Below are 23,447 nucleotides of genomic sequence, written 5' to 3'. Positions count from 1 at the left end.
GGGAACTCAATTGAGTAAGCTCCCAGCGTGGGTAACGAAATATCGGATATGCCGAACAACATGTGGCACGACTAGAACACACATCGGTCACCTTCACAGCACGACCACGGAAACCTTCGCCAGAGTAAACAATCATGGAAATGGACAAACCGTCCAATGCAGAAAACCTTCTGAAAGTTCATACATTCCTGCATGAATAAAAAGGCATTGTTTTTTTGCATAATTGCTAAGGTAATACAAACATGAAAGTAATACGTTATTGCAAGATTCATCCATTCAAAATACAAAAATTATTCGGGAAGATAGTCATTAAAGACATTGGTAGTTGGAAACGTTTGGAAATTGTAATTCACGTCAAGTTTAATTCTATTTTAACCAAAAACATTTTCTTCCAGGACTCATTTCCGTGATATTACATATGTTCTGCTTAATTATTTATTGCCTCGGATTACAAAACAAAATTAAACAAAATATTATACACTAAAATAAAACCCAGGGATATTTACTGTTGCTAAGTAGTGACGACAATGTTGTATTCACTTAATGTTTGAATGAACGATGCTTGATTAGGACCTCGAGTCATCTGTGGTGACACAGATATCACTGATAAATAGAGGTATGTTGGCTTAGATCGCGTAAATATATAAATGTGTCGTTAAACCCGCCACCACCCGACACAGCCAACTAGTAAGGGTTGTCACGTCAACAGAACGTGCCAATTCGTCACTAGTACAGCACAAGTGTGTAGTGTGTAGTAGTGTATAGTGTAGTAGTGTATAGTGTAGTAGTGTATAGTGTCGTGTATAGTGTAGTATACTAGTACAGCACACCGGTGTGTTGGAGAGCCAAGCCACAACATTTACAATCCGAGTACGACGTTTCGCCAGTAATACAACTAGCTTCATCAGGCGGGTGGTGGCGGGTTTTAACGACACATTTATATATTTACGCGATCTAAGCCAAAAGACCTCTCTTATGGATGCCATTGGTCGTGAGAGCCTACTACTACAGTACGTGTCAAACTGACAGATGTCACTGTTGTCGAGTGGAGATGTCAGCGTTTAGCGTCGTCTGAGTCGATGGGTTTACACTTACAAGAGATGAGCAATGATGACATGAACAAAATTGTAATTTCTTAAACGCGATCGCGTGTTCGTCTCCCCAACAATTGTCAATTTACAAAATCCAATTGTGAATGTAAAATGTTGCATGCAATATGCAAAACTATAAATGAACACGGAGTCGAGCGACTGGATGGAAAGTCTATTGCTCGGCGAATGTTGCGGGTTATTTAGCTGCAGCTTACCGTCACTTTGTAAATTATTCATAGACAATGTGATCGCAACCACTTAAGTACAAATACCTGACTGGAGGCCAGAGACCGGTCCATTGCGTGCAGTTTGATTCCTGGGGAATTTCTCACATCGGTCATCTTCTCATTGACGCTCGTATCACGCAACTACGAATGTGAATACAATCTTCGCTTTCTTTTTGGCAGTGTTCAAAATACCGCTTACAGAAATGTGAGCACTAGTCCTGTTTCAAGAAGGAGATGAAAAAAAAGGATACGAATAAATATGATTCTCTTTAAAATTGTTACATTCCGCTGTGCCGATCGGAGGCAGATGGTCGGCGGTCTCTAAAGCTTGTTGGAGAAAATGCACCATTATTCACATTAGTAACATTTTATGCCTTTTTTTAACGCTTTCACTCAAAGCAAGATAGTGCCTTTACTCCTGTAACGCGTTCGAGTTGCACGTTATCGTGCAATTCTCGCAGGTGCAGTGCGTGTGCCGCGTGATTTCATCTCTCGTCAGAAGCCAACGCGCCCAGTGACGGCATCCGACAGGTTGCGCGACACCCAGAGGGAGTCCGCGCGCGGACTGACTTTCGCCGTCGCTCAGACAAACGCAACGCCGAGTGAATGCTGCCATGCCTGAAAGTGTTAAGAGGCCCTGCCCTGCTCGATCCCCTTTCTCTTTCTTTTGTGTGTGAAGCCCATTTGCCCAAAGGCCTCACGCGGCGACGTTACGAATCCCTTGCGAAGCTCGCCGGGGCAATGAGGCGTGCGAATGTAAACCCACCCGCAGGAGCGAGGCGCGTGCGCCGAGTCTCTCGCGCGGCGCACGGGAAGCGAAACAAAACCGCAGCGCTGGCCGAGCTGCCGAGCTGCCGATGTGGCTCTGTACTGCCGATGTGGCTCTGTACTGCGAAGTGGCTCTGTGCTGCGATGTGGCTCTGTACTGCGATGTGGCTCTGTACTGCCGATGTGGCTTTGTACTGCGATGTGGCTCTGTACTGCGATGTGGCTTTGTACTGCGATGTGGCTTTGTACTGCGATGTGGCTCTGTACTGCCGATGTGGCTCTGTGTTGCTTTCGCGTATCCCTGTTCATGACAACTGTAATGATGCGAGCTCTGGCGCTTGGAATATATCCGGTCAGATATTCCACTTGGTGTGCAGCAGCGGCGGTGGTGGTGTTGCGGAGATGGAGGTGAATTGGGATCGTGGCAATTGAATCTGAGATGCTTGGTTTTTGAAGCGATATTTGATCGTGTCCTCTTATGGAGATAAATTGGGATCGTGGCAACTTAATTTGAGAGGTTTGATTTCTTAAACGATATTTTATTTTATCGTCTATGCAGGATGATACTCGAATGGGCACCCGTGATTTATAATTTTAGTCGAAGTGTGGTTTAGTTAATCATCATTCCAGGGTTGAGAAAATGGGTACCACGCAGTTGCCAGAATGAGACATTACAGCAATGCGACATTTTCACCGCTGGTTTAGGCTGCCACTGGTTATGAGCTCCATGAGGACATTTTTACTTTGATATTCATGTACGTTGTAGCATATTTTAAAATGAAAAAACATGTTTGCTAAATGATTATATTTTTCACGATGTTAATGTAAAGCGCGGATGGCAGGACGTATTTAGTTTTGCCCTCTACGCACTTTTTAGTTTAACTGGTTTGACAGCTTCAAAAACGTCAAGTCCACTTGCTCTAAGATCCTGGTGGTGCACTGACGCCTGCCTCACTTGACGAAAATGAAAACAAAAAACACAACTAAACTTCGTGAAATGTTAAGCGTTCGTCTGCCATAGTTGGGCAGAAAAAGTTCTGGACACAAGCAGCATCATCATCATCATCATCCAAATGTGTAATTAATGTGTAATTCTGTCGTGTGCAGCACATTTGTTAATCCACTGCTGGATGAGGGCTTCCCATGCTCTGCGAGACTTGGGGATTATTTGAAATGGGCAGTGAGCATCTCCATTTTCAATCTGAACCAGTGGTGGACATTTCACATTTCCATGATGGGAACCAGTTTGTCGATATAACAACCAATCTGGACTTGCTGTTTACAAAGTCTTACTAATTTCGTTCACCCCAGAGGAATACTGCCTTCGAGTTGAGTGCTTTACAAACAGTTCTGACTGGGGATATACTGTATGTATCGTACATACAGCACATCTAAAACACGTGTGGCATTACTTTGGTGTTCTCAAAGTGCTCAGAACTTTTTCCAAGCATGTAACATCAGTGCTTTGAACAGAGGCGTGTCCGGGCACATAGCCATGAACCAGGATGACATTTATTGATGTGCGAACGCGGTCAATGCTAATGTGTAACATGTTGCTCGCGGTCCTCACCTGCTTGTCAGAATGGATTTGTCTCCCTGCAATTCCCAGGGAGTTGAGAGGGTTATCTCCCTCACCTGCTGCTGGGTAAGACTGAAATTAGGGGTATGTGCAACAGTGCAAAGAGGCACGCTCTCTCCTGGTGTGCTACGGGGAACAGCCTTTACCTGCTACACAGACCGTGCGCGGTGTCTGACACCCTGGAGACCACATGTGTTATGCAAGATGGGGCCATGGGCACATATCTCATAAACACATTGGTTGTGTTTGGGTTGGTCCCATCTCTCGCACATCATATGCTGATGAGCATTGTTTTAATGATGCTTCTTCCCCCAGGAAAACCTCACTGCGTCTCACGACTCAATTCCAGGAAGGTCGTGGCAGGTTTTTTTTCTGCAATAGGCTGCGATGATTGCTTCATATAATTCCAATTTAATAATTTGTGGGTAATTTTTCTAATTTGGACCATGACGCCGGTTACACAATGGCCGACTCTTGGGATGTAAACTGTGGCTGGGAGTCAAACTCAGGTCGCTAAGTTCACAACACAGTGCACGACCCACTTCGCCGCCGCTCCGTTCACCACGCTGTGTCCTCGCCGATCTGAGTGGCCAGATGGCCCTGCCCAGCCACTCGGTGGTACTGGCGGAGAGCGCGAGCTGTCCACGGCGGTGTGCCAAGGATTGCTGCGCGGTTTCTTTTCAGAAGGCCTCACTTGAAGTTTACCTCTCAGGCAACTTCTTCCCCCAAAAGTATTTTTGAATAAACTACTCAGGTCCACATAGAGGGTACATATATGGGAATTGCCACCCGTATAGACACAATGTGAAGGATAATGATTATGACCAACGTTGTATATTTTGAACCTGGCTGTGCCGTGTGTTTTGAAAGGGGAGGGGTTGGGGTGCCGAAATGCCCGAATGATTGATCTTAAAAATCAATGCCCACCGTGCACTGAGCCAACCTTTCTCCCTCCTCACTGCCTCGTGAGCACCGGGCCACGGGCTTGTATCCACAGAATATCTGTGTCACACTTTCCTTGTTGTATTTGTATCGCTCGCACTCTGTCCTGGGCTCTGTGTTTGAGAAAAATAAACCCCCAATGCCCACTGGAGGCAAATCCGTGATGGGGTTCCCCCAGGCAACTCCTTCAACAGCCTCCAGGAGAGTGTGGAAGCCTTGGGGGGGGCAGGCGAGCGAGGCGAAGTGCCGCCGGCGAGAAGCCGTCGTCGGACCCACGCGTGTGTGCAGGCACTGCGGTTTCACACACACACACATGACAGGTTGGGGGGTGGAGGTGGGAAAAGCTGAGTGCTGTTGACAGCACAGTTACTCGTGATACAGTTACTCATGAATACAGCGGCTCTGTGAGCACGAGCGTACAGGTCTCTGCTGCGAAGTACGCGCGCGTGCAGCCATTTATCGTCCATCCACTGCTGGATGAGGAGCTCCACCACGTCGTGTGGCTTGTTTGATCGCATTTCGCTCCGCTGGTCAGTGCGGGTTGGTGTGAAGGTGGGGGGGGGCATGGACATACAACCACAACGGTGGGGTTCTGGTGCAGGGCTGCTGCCCCACCACGCGCAGCACGTGGCCCTGCGAGACGGGCGAGCACTGCACAGGGTTCAACACTGCTGGGATTACGAGATCTGATGAGATCGGGCGCATTGCGGGTGATTTGGTAAGAGAGATGTTTGTTCTGTTTGTGCATCAACAGCGTTGTTATGTAGAATCAAAGACCTGCCCAGTCTAAGGAGTTATTTATTTGTTTCGTGTTTGATGAAGCGGTGTCATTGATTTGGCAAACTAAACTGATCCAGTTAATCTGCAAGGAATCAAGATGACGAATGCACGAAAGTTTTGTTCGGGGTTTAATACAAAAAACTATTTAGAAAACAAGGGGTAGGATAGGTTCATTGTGCGTCGTTTTAAAATGTTCCTAATATCGTGTCTCTAACATGGGAACTTTCGAGTGTAATACGGCTGGGTTGTTCAGTAAGTAGGGTCAGACTCTTGGAAGGTGATACGTTGTCAGGGTTGCTACAAACCACCTTTCCTCTTGGGCTGACAAGATGAGCACTTTGCTTTCTTCCGTATGGACACGAAACGACTTGGAAACTCCGACTGGGCGAGACACTCCCCCAGTTGGAGATGAACACTGCCCCCATGCTCGTCTCATCACGGAAGACGGATCATTCATTGGGCATTATTTGTCGCACAGTTGATTTTTTTAAAGAGATGTTTGCGTAGACATTTCTGTACACACGAAATAATATAAAGCCATGCTGTACGTGGAGTTTAGAATTTGTAGTGATTTTGAATCATGTAAGGAGAGACGACTTCTGTGTAAAGTAATAACTTTTGTCAAAAGGGAATCTGTGGTTCCTACGGATTTGAGGTTGCATTCACGTTTTTTACTCTGTTTGCCCACGATCAATTGCTTTGCATATTCTGCGTGGAAAATCACGTTTTTTTGTTATTTTGATACAAATGTGTTAAATCTATGCGCTATGAGGAAGGCCTTTGACTCGAATATCGCCTTATATATTTTTGTCCTTTTAAGGTCACATTGTTTTTGACAAATGCGTTGAAGTGTATTTTAATATCGCGCTGTGCTTCCTTATCCTTTAATGAAATACCGCACCGAAACGACCAACCATGACACTGATCTGATGACGTTCAAGATAATTATGGAAATTTGTGATTTTTAGGGTTGATAATAAATGGGATTTCGGAAACATATTTGGAATAACAAACAAGGTAAAGGCGCAGGCATGCAATTGCTTGCTCACGGCACTGCTGGTGGGATGGCCTCGACCAGAGGGAGCTCTGGAGCACTCCTCTCCAGAGTAATGTTGTCCTCCTCTGGCCATGCTGTGCAGACATTTAGGATGCTGCTAATCCTGCATAATGCATGGGCATAATATGACTTTGAAACCTCTTGATATGCAAATTCGTTTGTCAAGGCGCTCTTCTTCCACCTCCAACCCAGCTTATATATACGCTTCAAGCTTGGCAGTGTTTCATTCTTCACCTGAAGACGCCTGCTTGCGTTGTGGCCGAAACGTCGTGAGAATTATTTTATTATGTTTTATTTTTATTATTTTATTACTTCCCTTCTACGTGACTTTACCGAAAGAACCAAGAAGAAGTAGCCACACTTTTACCCCACCACAATTATACTGCCGGGTTGCTGCAAATGCCACGCCAGGAGATCGAACTGGTGACCTCTAGATTGCCAGTGTAGTAACCGTTACACCGCAGCATAATTTTAATTGTAGGGATCTGGAATTGTGGCTATTGTCCCCCTGCTAATCGAACGTGTTGGGCATTCTGAGTGTATCCTGCACTTTTGATAGAATGTTACTGTTAGTTCCATGAAGTAAAACATTAGGATTTGCACTCTTTTGTCAATACACTGCTGTATGAAGCCCCCCCCCTCACCCATGCCGTGATCGCCATGGGGAGGTTACTCGTTCGTTTGTTGTGTTATGTTTGTATTTTAGTTGTCCCCTTGAAGGACTGAGCATTTCATTGAATATTTTATTTTAAGCAGAATGATTTTTGTGATGTACAATTTTCTTGCCGGTCCAATTGATGCTTTGTTGGTAGAAAGAGGCCATGAAATGATTTCTTCCACTACTGTGGTTGGGGCTAATATTCAACCTCGGTATTCTAAATAGCAGAACTCATTATTCTGATGCAACGGCGGTGCTAGCCCAATGAGCCATGCGGCTGCTCTTTGCTTAATAGTTAATAACGGCGCGATAGTGACTCGCGGTCGGTGTAATTATCTTCTATTTAAATGACATTTACACTAAAGCAGTTTGCCATGCTGTGCAGAATGATTGTGCGCTTACTGCGCGAGCAGGAAGTCGCTGATTGAAACTGTGGAGCTTGACGCGTGTTCAGTGACAACACGGAGCCCCCACCAGCCCCCACCAGAGCCCCCACCAGCCCCCACCAGAGCCCCCACCAGAGCCCCCACCAGCCCCCACCAGAGCTCCCACCAGAGCCCCCACCAGCCCCCACCAGAGCCCCCACCAGCCCCCACCAGAGCCCCCACCAGCCCCCACCAGAGCCCCCACCAGAGCCCCCACCAGAGCCCCCACCAGCCCCCACCAGCACCCACCAGCCCCCACCAGCCCCCACCAGCCCCACCAGAGCCCCACCAGCCCCCACCAGAGCCCCCACCAGAGCCCCCACCAGCACCCACCAGCCCCCACCAGAGCCCCCACCAGAGCCCCCACCAGAGCCCCCACCAGCCCCCACCAGAGCCCCCACCAGAGCCCCCACCAGAGCCCCACCAGCCCCTACCAGACCTCCACCAGAGCCCCCACCAGCCCCCACCAGCCCCCACCAGAGCCCCACCAGCCCCCACCAGCCCCCACCAGAGCCCCACCAGCCCCCACCAGCCCCCACCAGAGCCCCCACCAGCCCCCACCAGAGCCCCCACCAGAGCCCCCACCAGAGCCCCCACCAGCCCCCACCAGAGCCCCCACCAGCCCCCACCAGCCCCCACCAGCCCCCACCAGAGCCCCCACCAGCCCCCACCAGAGCCCCAACCAGCCCCCACCAGAGCCCCCACCAGCCCCCACCAGCCCCCACCAGAGCCCCCACCAGAGCCCCCACCAGAGCCCCCACCAGCCCCCACCAGCCCCCACCAGCCCCCACCAGAGCCCCCACCAGAGCCCCCACCAGAGCCCCCACCAGAGCCCCCACCAGAGCCCCCACCAGAGCCCCCACCAGCCCCCACCAGCCCCCACCAGCCCCCACCAGAGCCCCCACCAGCCCCCACCAGCCCCCACCAGAGCCCCCACCAGCCCCCACCAGAGCCCCCACCAGCCCCCACCAGAGCCCCCACCAGCCCCCACCAGAGCCCCCACCAGCCCCCACCAGAGCCCCCTGGTGGCGGCTCTGGGCGAGATCGGCGACAAGTCGAGGACTGCAGTTTCACGTCCAGAGCGGCCGAGTTGCATCGCCGCCCTCACCGCGGTGTTGGCGCCCTCTGCGGGCCGCCACGAGGAAGCGCGATTCCGCCGTCTTCCGTCTGGCTCATGAGATGGCAGAGCAACAACTATCCACAGTCTGCCTCATCAGCAGGCCGCGCTCTCCCCCCTCATGACGGACGCTTGTGTTGCGCCCGAAACGTCGTGATTTATTTTATTTAATACCTCCGTGACTTTACCGAAAGAACCAAAGAGTATGGATTCCTGCAGTCACGAAAGCTTCAAATCAAGATTCAAAGCAAGAATCAACAACTATCATTTCCATAATAGAGGTTCAACTGAACATTTATGTTTACGCGATCTAACCCAAAAACCTCTGGTGAAATAGATTGGCCACTTTCTATAAGAGGATAGGTTTTCCCCTTTTTTCTGGCAACAAAACAGTTGCGTTAAGATGTTAAAACACCAAACTGAAACCCTTCACAAGGAATCATGTCTGCATTAACCACAATACTTGTGGTCAGAATTGAAACTGATTGGTCCGCACCAGAGACGGCTTTCTTTTGAGCCTCGTCTCAAAACGGTGTTAGACCCGAGGACGCCAAATGGCCAGCCTCTGTCCGCCCATCAGTAAACGTGGCACGCCACAGCGGCACGGTGGCTGGGCCGTGGGGTGAAGTGTGGGCACCTCGCCACTTGAACCCTTCACTCCCTTCACTCGCGTAGAGTTGAGACAAACCTGACGAGTTACCTCCTGGGTCTCGTGAGCAGTCGCCAGGCTTGTCTCACAAATACTGCGGAACTAACCACGTGTAGCCTCAGGCAGCCCCATGGCAAACCTGTCTACGCACAGGGGTCGACCATCCACGTGATTGTACTACCCAGCAGCAACTTTGGGCTGTCGAGTTGTACTCATCTTAGTTACTTGGTGGGTGATTTGGCTATTGGCGATGTTTGCACACCGCTCCAGGTACTCGGTTGAGACTGAGTCAACCCAGGGGATGCCCAGACACTCATCGCTGGTGTTGGTGGTCCAGTACCGCTCCATCCACCTGCTCTCCGACACGAGGCTGCTTGATGCACAGAGAGATCGTGTGGGGTTCATTACGGCCTTCCAAGAGGACCCCCCCCCCCCGTGTAACCATGCACGTGTAGCTGGTGTGACGCTGGCCAGGGCGATGGACGTGTGCGCCTTGGGGCGCCGCTTTGTGCTGCGTGCGGCTCGCTGAGATATTCACGCTGCAGACTCCCGAGGCCGATTCCCGACCACGGCTAGCAGTGGGGGGTGATGTCAGAACCGATCCCAAGGGGCATTCCCTAGGTCGACTCAGCCTTTACCGAGTATCCAGTGCAGGGTATGGACATCGGCACGTGGGTAACAAGAGGGCACTTGCCCCCAAGTCTGTTAAAGGCTACACGGGGGATCTTTGTCTTCGTTGTTAGCACATGCGCCAACACACGCGCCCGTTTGTGTGTTTCCATTCGCTCATTTCCTTGTAAGGTCGAAATCGCCAAACGAGACGAGGCTCCCTGAGCGAAGTGGCTTATCTGCTGATGTTGTTCAGTGACAGACACACTGCGTATGCCACTTATTTTTTACGTGTTATGAAAAAGGGTCATTGCCCGAAACGTCACCGATATACTTTTCCTTTTAAGACCACAGTGTTATTGACGAATGCGTTGAGTTCCCCCCCCCCACTTAATTATTGTATAATTGTGCATAGATGTATATGTCTATATGTGTCTATGTGTTTGTATGTGTCTATATGTGTTTACATGTGTGTGTATGTGTGTGTATATGGGTGTATATGTGTGTATATGTGTGTACATGTGTTTACATGTGTCTGTATGTGTCTGTGTGTGTCTATATGTGTGTATATGTGTGTATGTATGTGTCTATATGTCTCTATATGTGTGTATATGTGTGCATGTCATTGCATCCCTGGCGTGGTGTTGGCCACCCACCCCCTCGTGTGCCGTGCCGACCTTCACCGGTGGTGCTCCTCGCTAACAGCGCTTGCCCCAACAGTCTGTTAAGCCTATACGGGGGGGGATCTTTGTCTTTGCATGTCATTGTACATAGATGTGTTCGATGGGGAGCAGTAGCGTAGTGGCATTGGCGCACTGCGCTATGAAACCGATGACCCGAGTTCGATCCCGCTCACGGCGAACAGCGGTAAGGAATATCTGAAGCGGTCCTGGGCCTTCACTAATTCGACTCAGCCTTAAATGAGTACCCGGTACGGTGTGTAAACATCAGCAGTGGAGAGACCACGGCGTGGTGCTGACCACTCCACCACTACCCCCTTGTGCGCCGTGCCGGTCTTAATGGGTGCTAGCAAACAGAACTTGCCCCAACAGTCTGTTAAAGACTACACGGGGGATCTTTGCCTCTAGATCTGTATGTATATGTCTGTGTATAGGGTGTGCTTGACCACATCGCTATCAAAAGGACGCAGACCCCTAAACCACATCCACACCCAACATCAACAACAACTACGCGCACACACAGATGCAACGCATACACACGCACTTGTAGAGAGGCACATGCTGCACACAAGCGAGACACTGATATAACGAAGACAAATATTCCTAAAGAAATACACACAACCAAATGCAGATACAACGTAGTCGTTTTACATCGTCACCCACCCATAACAACCACTGCGAGGGAAATACCAGTAGCGTTTCGGCAAACAGAATTGGAGAGATAAATCCGCGTGACACACAGACACGCAATGAGAGAGAGACACACACACACACAGACACGCAGTGAGAGAGAGACACACACACATAGAGACACGCAGTGAGAGAGAGACACACACACAGACACGTAGTGAGAGAGAGAGAGACACACACACACATGGACTGAGACAAAGACAGAGGGGACAGATACACAGAGGGGCACGTGAGACTCTGCGCCTCAATGCAGCATCACAAGCTGGCGCTGCTGCTGCTGGCGCTGCTGCTGCTGCTGCTGGCGCTGGAGACTGTGTACAGCGAGAGAGATGACGCCGGTGAGACGACTGCTGCGTGGACGGACACGAGCACGTGCAGAGCGATTGTGTGCATTGGGTACATTTGAATATAACTGCCGATATGTACACGAATGTGTACACGTGTGTTTGTATACAATTCATCACTGTGCACATGGTGTATGAGTGCTATACGGGGGATCTTTGTCTTTGTAGGTGCCTACGTATGAGTCTGTTTATGTATTTGTGTCTGTCTCAATATACATGTCGAACATACAGTAACTTGACAAAAGTAAGTGTAAATGATCGTGAGCATCTTTGTGGATAATCAAATGCACCACCTTCACGTCTCTGTTCCTGCATATCCACGTGGAGGGGGAGATGAAGGCTGACACGTTTTGCATTCAGGTGAAATCTGCAGTAACGTGGTGTGAGTGAACTTTACAATCACACATCGGCAATGTTTGTCAGCGTCTGGCAGCAGGTGGACATCAGATTACACCTCCCCCCCCCAAAAAGATGCCATGTCAAGATAGATGTAACCTCAACACCCCAGCCGCAGGAGCGCGTGAATAGGCGATCGTAGGATCGTTTATCCTACTCAAATGTTGCTATTAAGTTAAATAATGACCACTGCTGCAAGATATCATGAGAGCAGTTCTCTCGCGGGTGTCTCCAGCCGTGATCTGTCCGCTGAAGGAATAAGACATCCCTCAGGCAGTTTCCAAATCTCGTGATGTTGCGATGTAACAATCCATAGAGCACCTACACACGAGCAGCTTTCATTGCTCCATCTCCTTGGTGGTCACCCTCTGGGATTTGTTCCCTCCATTGACTGGCAATCCGTCGTTAGTCTCGCCCACGGGCCATCGCTGCCTTATAGCCGTGACACCTCCTGCCCGAGCCCACGTGCTTCTCTTAACCCGTCAATATTACGTCTCTAAGCTGCATGTGTTCTTCCTCTTTGAGTTTTTCGGTAAAGTCACGTAGGTAAAACATTAAAATAAATAAAATCACGACGTTTCGGAGGCAACACAGACGGAAGCTTGTGTTGCCTCCGAAACGTCGTGATTTAATTTATTTTAATTTTCACCTACGTGACTTTACCGAAAAAACCAAAGAGTATGAATCCTTGCAGTCACGAAAGCTTCAAATCTAGAATGCATGTGTTCTCTAATCCGTGTATTCCTCTTTTTATCTCTCAATGTAAACTAATAACGCGAATCGCCATTGCTTCTTTGTGTATTTTGCAGCTTTGTGCCATATTCTTTGTCAATAACCACGTTTCTGGTGGATATTTTATGTCGGGTTGTTAAACATTTTTTGTTTGCATTACTGGTAACTGCACGAATAAAACTAGTACAAAAAACCCGGTCACTGGTTTGCCGCAAATATACAAATGTCTAGAGGAACAGACTTCACGTGTTTTACCTTCTTTGCTGAGAAATGAAGGGAGCTGCCACACGAGTGGATTCGTTAGCGCGCGGAACTTGCAGTTCAGAGGTCGCAGGTTCACTTCCATCTGAAACGACGGTGGCAGCTTCTCAAACTGCCCCGCCGCTCTCCCCACAGCAATGGCCACGGGGTCACTCACAGTTGTTAGGCCGGTCGGCAGGTCCCTGTGGTGGGGTAAAGCATGAGGGGCACACACCTCTTCCTATTCACATTCCACTGGATACAGTTATCCGCTCTTGATTTTCAGAACCAATAATCGATTCTCAAAGTTGGCCCAACATTCCATGTTTACTGGGCTGTCGTTGTTTCCAATTTCACGTGATAATGGCGACATCATAATAACTACGTTGTCGGCAAATCTGAGACGGGATGTGTTTGTACATTTGCACGTGCGCTTTTCCCAGCATACATGCCAACATTGGGCCAGCTTTGATTGACTTTGGACGAACGTTGGACCAACGTCAACGAACGTTGCTCCTATAGTTACATTTCCACTGGATTTCATCTCATGTCACTATGAATAACTTGGGCTTTCTAATTAATTGAGGTCTTTCTTTGCTCCCCTAGTGACGCAAAAAACAAGTCCGCATTAATATTTAACCTGCTATTTAATGTGTCTATGAATGTATTGATATTTAACCTGCTATTTAATGTGTCTATGAATGTATACTGTATGCGTGTATCCAGCTGCCCTTCAGTGTTCAGGGTCCCGGCTCTATGAAGTCACGTGCTCCTGGGAAGGCGTCGGCCATTATGAATTCAACATGAGCTTCGCATATCGGTAAACACGACATGACCATTATGAAACAACCCCAATGCAGCCATCATGAACCCGAGTCGGACATTATGAACCACACGTCACGATGAACTCAACATAGCCATTATGAATATCTGACAGAGATGCCCAGACCCAAGGCTCGACCCTGAATCGTTGCAATGCTGGCTCATTGACTCAAACGTAGCCATTATAAAGTCGACAAAGCCATTACGAATCTCTTAAGGAGACAACCAAAACAAAGTTTCCTGAATTAACATTTCACATTGTTGGGGCAAGTGCCATTAGCGAGCATCTATGAAGGCCGGCACAGCATACAAGTGGGTGGTGTGGCCAGCACTACGCTGGGCCACCGTTATCTACCCAATACTGATGTTTACATTGTGTCAGGAACTCATTTAACACTAAATCGACATAGAGGAGGCCCAGAACTGGTTCAGATATCTTGGCACTGAGGTTAGCCTTGGCTGGGAATCAAATCCAGGATACTGGGTGCTTAACCACTAACTCCGCAAATCCCGCACTTTAAAATAGCCACACACACACTCCCACTGCCTTCAACCATCTATTGATCCATTATGAACCACAAGCAACATGATGATATATTTATCTTTGGAATTGTCTCGTTCCAGGCAACAGCAGGCATTTGCCTGCACGAGGCTCCACCTGCAGGAATTAGGTCAAGGCCGGGTTAAGGTTGAATGTCCTCTCGCCCCAAACCATGTGCACTACTATGTGCCACTGACCGTGACCTTGAACCTGGCCTTGGCCTCAAATCTGACCCTGGCGATCCAAGTTCAAAGGGTGTTCTACCTCGAGAAACACAGTGAGTGATTATATATTTTCACCACGCAAGGTGACCAAATCACCCAGAATGTAGCCAGTCTCGTCAGGTCTCGGGCTAAGCAGGCTTCAGCCGGGATGCCTCTTGAATGGGCGACCACCACAAATAAGCGCGTCACAGGGCAGCGAGGCTTCGTGGTGGGCAGCAGTGGGCAATGTCTATGCTCCCCGACCCCATATCACCAACCTGCACTTACCATGGCTGTAGTACGATAACCTCCACGATCCACATGACGTGGGGTGCCCCTTGTCCAGTAGTGGAATTGCATGAAGGGCTCTCAAAGTGCAACTAGCATATTCTGTGTGGGGTACATACAGTATATTTATTTATTGAAAAGGGGCATGGGGGAGCACACATGTGATCCAGCTCTTTGGAGACAAGAGCTGGTGGATCGTAAAGAGTTTGGTGAAACTACTGATCTATTTGGGCATCGAGGTGGCCTAGAGATGGCAGTACAGCATGTGGCTTTTTGGGCCTGTCTGTGTTGACTTTGAGTGCTATTCTTTTGTATGCATGGTGGTGGGTTTTTCCAAGTACTCTGGTACATCCTCATTTTGAGATATAAGTGTCGGTTTGTGCCAGTTGCTGCGTAGTGATAGTAATCCACCACTCAAGAGAATGTATTTACATGCATAGTTCTCCCCTCTTCTGGAATTGAGAGATATTCTGCTCGCCAAGTCTCGGGAATTTGTATCTCAGAGGTGGCAGTTCTTCCCTCGACATACAAAATACTCCTTTAACAAAGAATTCGCCAAACATCCCAATGCAGGACACTCTTGAGAAAGAGTCTTGAAATTCGGTGCGCCCTGGATAAATTACATCATTATCATTCGTATTATCAAGATTCCCATATACAGGACACAACTCGCATCTCTGCTGCGACATTTTGACAAATCCCGAGGTGCCCACTTCACACTTTTATTGCCCGTTGCCCAACACCAAATTTACTGCCGAACACGGCAGCTCAGACAGCCGGATCTGAGTCAGCAACCCCAAAGCATATTTCTGCACCGGGCGAACCACATCCACTGCACTTCTCGCTGTGGTTTGTGGCTACTGGTCACATGCCACCTTCTCCAGTCTGCGTGCGACCTGAACAACATTCGGTGAGAAACTAAGGGTGTAAAAAATCAGGTGACTGTTGAACGGCCGAACAACTGTTGAAAGCGAACAGAGACCCTCGATGTTGAGGATGTAGAGCTCAGGAGTGCGGGTCCGATGGTGTCGAAGCTGGAGTTCTGCACGTCGTCAGAGCTGCGGGTGACATTGAGACCAGGATCCGTGTTGGAGAGTTGGGGGCTTGCAGAATTCGCTCCGTTGGTGGGCACATCAGCTGCTCCGATGGGGCCCACGGGTGCCAACGAGGGGCAACGACGTTAACGCTGATCTACTTCCCACCGCCACATTGCATTAGAGAACATGTGCAGGTTAAATAAATATATTATTCAAAACTCTTAATAAAATGTAGTGGGTTTGGACAGGACACGCCATGGACAGAAAGGTTGATGGCCGATGGACAAAAATTAAAAGGGAGTGGCATGCAAGGAATGTAACCCGTCCAAAAGTACATCCATAGAGGAGATGGAGCGATAAAATCGGTTAATGTGCAGGTGCTACGTGGACTATTACATTGCAGAGGTGGCGGCTGCTTGTGGAGAGGCTTTCATCCAGAAGTAGATTGTATGATTGACGACGCTGTGGTGGCATGTACATGATGTGAGACCTTCAGGAACAATCCATAGAAGTCAGGGATCCGTCTGATGAGTAGCCGGTGGATTTTGTGGACTGTTTTTTCCCTACAAAGTGAAAATATAGACGTGAAGAATGATGCTAAAAACGTTATATGACGGGCATATTAATTAATTAATTATAAAACAGAATGCTACATTTATAAATAAAGGTGAAATGTGTTTAAAACAAGCTATATGAGCAAATGGTAATTAGTTTTGTTTTAGATTATATGGACAAAGGCCAAAAAAGTTAAAGCTCGGATGTTAACTTTTAGATTTGCACGGTTGGCTATGTATGGTGCGAAAGAAGTTCAGTGTACATACATATATTTCACATTAACTCTTTAATGGTTAAATATTCGATTTGTTAACTGAAGACATTTTCTGATTATTTGGTTCTAACGCTTTCTTTTGTCTCCCCATCCAGTCATCGTAGAGGCTCCATGTCATGTGACCGCAAGGGCGGGGCCTCGTCAAGGCTTGCTGAGAGCTGATTGGCTGCCGCCAGACACACGGGGGCTGTCGGGTCACCTGGTCTACCAAGTTGCCTTGACAACCATGCCACGTGGTGCTGCCACGACTGTTGCTACTGCCACGTGGCACTTTACACGACCTGTCGGAGCTAAACCTGACGGAGTTAAACCTGACAGAGTTAATAATCCTGACATAGCTCAACCTGACAGAGCAAATACATTTAAACCAGCTCGAGTTCAACCTGACATAACAGTTAAACCTGACACGGAAGAAAGTGACATCGTGGTGAAACCTACGATTGATAAACTGGATATATCAGTTAAACCCGCCGTGGAGAAACCTGCCAAGTCGATGCTTCAAACACCTGCCACATGGAGAACTCCTGCCACAGAGGTCAGTTAATCATAACGGTGTCCATGTTGAAGATGATGATTCATTGATGTTAAAATGATGAAGATGTTGATGATGATGATACCGATGTTGTAAATTATCGTGATGTTCATGACAATGATGATTAAGAATATTTTTATATTGATGTTTTGATGCACATCCGATTAGCACGGTTGGCTACGCACAGTGTGAAAGAAGTTCAACATATATTCATGTTCATGTTAACAAACATGCTGTTGATGCATTTTGTAATATATTTATTTTAAAGCTATGTAATGTATCCGCTACGTTACTGTTATATGAGAATTGTTGTTCAGGTGGTGGGGGGTATTTGACAATACTTCAACACACTTGTCAGCGTGATCCGGATTAACGATGGTGACGACGCGTTGACGCGCACACTCTGGCAGATGCTGCTCCTGTCACGAGCTCCCTCTCTGCTCGTGGATGACCTCCCCGTGGGCGAGCGCGCCTGCGTCCGCGTGCGAGCTCGCCCAGACGGTGCCTCCATGGGGGGGCCCTGGGGTCCGTGGAGCCACACTGCGTGCTCTTGGCCCGCCCACATCACGGGTCAGCATCCACTAGCCCAGAACTCAAAACAGTGATAACCCCCATCACTCAACACGAGCCTCAACCACTAACAACAATAACCCCCATCACTCAATACTAGCCCTGACACTAGCCACAATCACGAACCATAACCCTCAGCGCTCAACACTTGCACTCAACATTAGCCACAGCCACTAACAATAACCGTCACCACCCAACACTAGCTCTGACAATAGCCACAACCACTAACAATAACCCTCATCATTCAACAATATCACTCAACACTATGCCTGATGTTAGCCACAACCACTACCAATAACTCCCATCACTCAACACGAGCACTCCACACTTGCCACAGCCACTCACAATAAACCCCCACCACTCGAACACTATCCGTGATCGTGTCACTGACATGCCCAGCCACTAACAACAATAACCTTCATTGCTCAACACTAGACCTGACACGACCACTAAACACGACCACAGTTTGAATCCAGAGGCTGTCCTGATCAATAATGCGGTTGTGTTAACCGTAAAAATAGCGCCGTATGCTTCTTAATAGGCCATTGTGTGCTGGCGTCATGCCCAAAATTTGCCAAATTTGAAAATTGGATTATACATAGCAATCATTGCCTCCTACTGTGAAAACTAGCACGGGCCCTCCTGAGTAAAAGGCATGAGACTTGGTGAGGCCCACAATGGTGATCACCGTCGCCATTTTGTGGGGCAGAGGAGCGACGCTCACAACAATGGGGGGAGCGCCGGGTGGTTAAAACGCAGCAATTTGACACAGTGGAGAGCACATGGCACCTGGGTCTGTCACGTGACCTCCTGTCAGCAAGCCTTCGACACTGCACTTGGCCTCAAAGTGCACCTAGCTTGGCACAAGCACCGTGGTGACGTCACCGCTACTTAGTGGCAAATGTCGGTTGTTGTTGTTGTTTTGGCTATGTATTAACAAGTCCCTGTCGTGGGAATGTGTGATTTCTATCAAATGGGCTCATTCCTGCCAATTCACAATTAGCGCAGCTCCATTATTCAACGGAGTGGAGACATATTTCACGTTGACGGGAAGTCATTATTACATTGGCAATGTCGGTCAAATAACGAACACTTAAAATCGTCTGTGTTGTCTGCAACCCCAGACCTTCTGTCCCTTCTCTGCTTCACGCGGGACCTGACCTCGTTAGCCTGCGAGTGGAGGGTGGAGACCATTCTGAACCTCACGTTCACACTAACCTACCACTCCAGGTACTGCACACACATCTGTGAGCATGGACCTGGAAATGCCACACACACAAACAACGCCGTGCGGGATATTTGACCACACCATACCACACGCGTGTCAGTGCGGGTTGCTGGTAAGGCGCATACACATTCAATTAGAATACAGCGCATTCATCCATTGGGCTGCACTGCCCTTTGCTGAAAAGGTAGCTCCACTACAAGTTAAATGTCCTAATATGTATATGTATGTACTGTATGTTGTACTTCTTTCACACCGTTCCCTGCCAACCGTGCTAATTGTAAGCGTGAGGAACCACAGACAATGGCGAATGCAGCCAGGCAGTGCCCAGCCCCCATCCCCACAAGCTCTGCAGTCCTCTATATATATGGTAACAAGTTGTCGGCTAATGAGTGAGTGTTTATGCATGTGTGAGGGAACTAGAGTATCCAGAGAAAACCCCACGGTGTGCGATGGGGGGTAGAACTCTATCCCATGCACTTGGAAGAGGAGGATTCTGCACTTTGATGTATCGGCCTTCTCCTGGTTGGCCAAGACATGGCTCCTCGGTGCTTAAGGGAAGGAAGTTTGACGCGTCTGATCACACTGACCCTCACCTCCACAGTGCTGGCTTGCAGGCCATGTGCACAGCTACTCCCGCCTACACGTGTGGCTGAAGAAGACGGCACACGTAGATTGTTAAATGACAAACAATTGAATGGCCATGACATTGACCAATTCTCTTCTTATGTGTTTTATGTTGTGTATAAGTGAACATGTTTTATAATGTTAAAAAGTTATTTATTACTTGCTGCATCAACGATGAAGACAAAGAGAGAAATGCGTTTATAAGTTGTTCTGTTACTTCCCAAAGCGTTCAATTGTATCACCAACTACAATTGTTTTTTTCACAATTCAAGATGATGAAATGGTTCATCTTCTTGGTTCTTTCGGTAAAGTCACGTAGAAGGGAAGTAATACAATAATAAAAACAAAACGTAATAAAATAATATAATTCTCACGACGTTTCGGCCACAACGCAAGCAGCCGTCCTCTTCACCTGAGGCTGCTTGCGTTGTGGCCGAAACGTCGTGAGAATTATATTATTTTATTACGTTTTTATTATTTTATTACTTCCCTTCTACGTGACTTTACCGAAAGAACCAAGAAGATGAATCCCTGCAGTGACGAAAGCTTTAAATCGAAAGATGAAATGGTTGTTTGGGCTTTGTAAATAATACATTATTAACAATGATGCTGGTAATAATTAGGGCTCACTCCCTGCTCTTGCCTCTACAGACTCAATATCTAAACGTGGAATCTTTGTCTTTGCAGTGCTGGCAGCATGCCGTGCGCCCCAAACCTACCGGGGTCACAGTTCGCCTCCTGTTCCCTCCCTCCTGCCGCCACGCCCGATCCTGTGAGGGCCGAACTGCGAGCGGAGACGTGGGATTCAACCTGGAACGTGGCAACCTGGGGTCCGGCACTGCTCCGACACGCGGGTAAACATGCGGCGAACTAAACCTACAACTGTTGTGATACACCCACACTCTATGCCACTACCACACACGCACCCACTATTATAAATGAACTAATGGCACATGTGCCACTGGGTTGGAGTGATGGAACAAGTGGTTAGTGCACTACGCCGTGAACCTGGCCACCTGAGTTCAATTCCCCAGCAAATATGGAGTGGTTGTGGAGAGCCAGACAAGCGGGGTCAAGTATGGCCAGACACCTCCGATGCTACAACTTGCAGGGAGGCCTTAATCCAGCAGCAAATTGACTAAGGGCACGTACAGTTTTTTTCAATGCATACATACATGCCAACATTACACATGCAATCATTAGTATACCTGCTACTACGACTGTTACCCCTTGAAATATGAATGCAACCTCTACTATACATGCAAACACTCATATTAATCATGCCATCATTACTTATGCAACCAATAACACACATCCAACCACTATTGCAACTCTTTCCCTCTCAGTACAGACAAATCCTCCAGGTCACGTGACCTTGTATGCGGGAACAAGCAGTGGCACCCTGGACGTCACGTGGTCATCACCTGACCCGAGGCTGACCAATCACCTTCGCTATGAGATCGGATACACCGATGCAGGGGAAGAGGCCGATTGGAAGGTGAGACACAGCCATTGTAAACCTGAAACATGCAGCGTCAACCCAGCATGGTCATTGTGAATCCGAGAAAGCCATTATGAACCCGACATGTGCATTCATGAGAAATACCCACAAGCAGGACTTAACTCCAGAATCTCAGTGCTTCATGGCCATTTTGAACCCAGAGGCACAGCCAAGGCCAGCACCTCCGTGAATCTGACACGGCCATTATGAAACCGAGGCTTTCGCAACCAATATCATCCATAATATTGTTTTTTTTCTAACCCCCCCAAACCCCCCCCCCCCCAAAAACCCTCCTATATTATTATGAAACCTTATGAGACAGACACCGATGCCCGTGACTCAAACCTAGGACCCTCGGTGTCTTCAACAGACCCAACATGAGCCCCTCTCGGACTCTTGTCCCTCAACGTTTGGACGGTGGCCGTGAGCGAGCGAGCAGGTCGTTCCCGTGGAGGCGTCCACGCAACTGGAGATGTCGGGGTTGCGTCCGGGACGAGGCTACTGGGTGAGGGCTCGTACCCAGCCCAGCAGCTTCTTGTACCGCGGCTCCTGGAGCGGCTGGAGTGCATCGCGGCTGGGGACGGCTTCGCCTCAGCACGGTTTGTCCTTGCGGGACCTTGGGATGATGTGAAGATGCAGCTTAAAACAACAACAACCGAGTGTTAAATTACGTTCGTTATCAAAGCAACATCAATTCACAACAGTTTATGTCTGTTCCTGAAACGCTGCATGAAACTTCCCCTGAAACAAGTGCCTTGGCCAATATCTGTCTTTAAATTCCCTGGCCTCGCCCACCATAGTCTTGGATCCCACAATGCTCCGAGCGTGATGGTGTATTCACTTTAACAGAACCGTTCGTTGATGTCACCACAGTGTGTGGTGGTGGCACTTCTAAAGTCATTGACTACAAACTTTTTTCACTAACCGAACTTTATATGCGTGTTGGAAAGCCCACTTATTAATTGTAAAATCAGTTATTGTTTTGACTGCTTTCCAATATTTTGACGATCAACCAATGATTCGATATCACATGCTAGATTGTTAACAATTCAATAATGAGATGCACAATCAAGACAAGCCTGCAGACGAATGGGTTTCAGGATTAGAGTCTTGATTGAGGCTCATGGAGAATGGGATTTGTGTGTCTGTCTCCACAGACGTGAGGTCTTGGTCACCTTACCTTGCGGTCGTCTTGTTTATTGTGGCGGTGGTCGTGATTCTCTTCGTGACAAATACAAAGCTTCAGAGGTAATGTGACACACACAAAGACAAACGTATACCTATGAGCACACACAACATGCTCTTATACATCAAAGACATACGCACACATACACACCCACACAGACACACTCGGACATGTACATACAATAAAGACAAAGATCCCCTGTATAGCCTTAACAGACTGTTGAGGCAAGTGCTGTCAGCGTGCACCTATGAAGGCCGACACACACACACGTTCACAGTCACCTCTCTCACCCTTCTGCCCCCAACCCCGCGCTGCAGACTCAAGGATCGCCTCTTCCCTCCCGTCTCCGCCATCGACCTCCCATTGAACCGCCTCATGTCCGAGTTCAGCGACAGCTACCAGGTTTGCGAGTACACACGTACTCACTCGATGTGTTTAACAGCAAACACAGCCCTCGGGCTCTTTCGACGGCAGTGTCCTGCTTGTAACTCTGCTCCTGCTACTATAATGATCATTAATACATCCACTCTCGTCTCTTAATCTTCTCATCTGTCTGCTCCTCGTTTCTAAATTACTATCACGGTGAGTATTACAATATCCCTCTCATTGTTGTCTCATTATGCATCTACTATTGCTATTGTCGATGTCCTTACGGCATCTTTTTCATCACTCCATCTACTACTTGTCTTTGTGCTGCTACTGCCACCATGGCGGTTGTTGCTCTCCTCGGGATTTTAACTCGAACATCTCTGGGGACGCAGTCTCTGCACTTGTCCGATCCGTCTCACCTTGCATGCATCTGCCTCACTGCGTGGATGTCCTCCGAAGCCTCCTCACCCACCTCCTCCTCCCCCCCATCCACCTCAGAGCTCAACATTGGAACTCTTCCTTAATCATCTCCTTCCTACCTCGTATAACCCAACTCAACTCAAGAAGCCTGCCCACCCCTCACCGCACATGGCATTGCAAGTCTAGACCAGGGCTCTTTGGCGACACTACATTTCCGGCGGCCCACCACGTGACATCGCATGTCATGGGTAGAGACTTGACGGTGTCGCATGCGTGTTGTGTTGCGACATCGAAAACGCCTGGTCATCTCTAC

General features: G+C 48.4%; 1 protein-coding gene across 3 annotated transcripts in view; it reads left to right on the top strand.

The window, feature by feature from the left end:
- LOC144723442 (uncharacterized) overlaps positions 1–23,447 on the top strand; it is a 69,742-nt gene that overhangs the window by 41,661 nt on the left and 4,634 nt on the right. The window contains exons 1-11 of one of the 3 annotated variants that reach the window (XM_078602202.1): positions 11,094–11,610; positions 13,711–13,804; positions 14,431–14,624; positions 16,800–17,239; positions 17,647–17,806; positions 18,931–19,036; positions 20,346–20,512; positions 21,005–21,156; positions 21,599–21,758; positions 22,317–22,407; positions 22,663–22,747. In XM_078602202.1, coding sequence (XP_078458328.1) covers positions 11,520–11,610; positions 13,711–13,804; positions 14,431–14,624; positions 16,800–17,239; positions 17,647–17,806; positions 18,931–19,036; positions 20,346–20,512; positions 21,005–21,156; positions 21,599–21,758; positions 22,317–22,407; positions 22,663–22,747 — 1,740 coding nt within the window. In that variant the 5' untranslated portion in view covers positions 11,094–11,519. Of the gene's footprint in view, positions 1–11,090; positions 11,611–13,710; positions 13,805–14,430; positions 14,625–16,799; positions 17,240–17,646; positions 17,807–18,930; positions 19,037–20,345; positions 20,513–21,004; positions 21,157–21,529; positions 21,759–22,316; positions 22,408–22,662; positions 22,748–23,447 lie in introns of those variants that run through there. The other 2 variants (XM_078602203.1, XM_078602204.1) reach the window with 2 other exon arrangements.

Source organism: Lampetra planeri, chromosome 18, assembly GCF_965212315.1.
Source record: "Lampetra planeri chromosome 18, kcLamPlan1.2.h2, whole genome shotgun sequence".
Lineage (NCBI taxonomy): Eukaryota > Metazoa > Chordata > Hyperoartia > Petromyzontiformes > Petromyzontidae > Lampetra > Lampetra planeri.
This window is presented reverse-complemented; position numbering and strand designations above follow the sequence as displayed.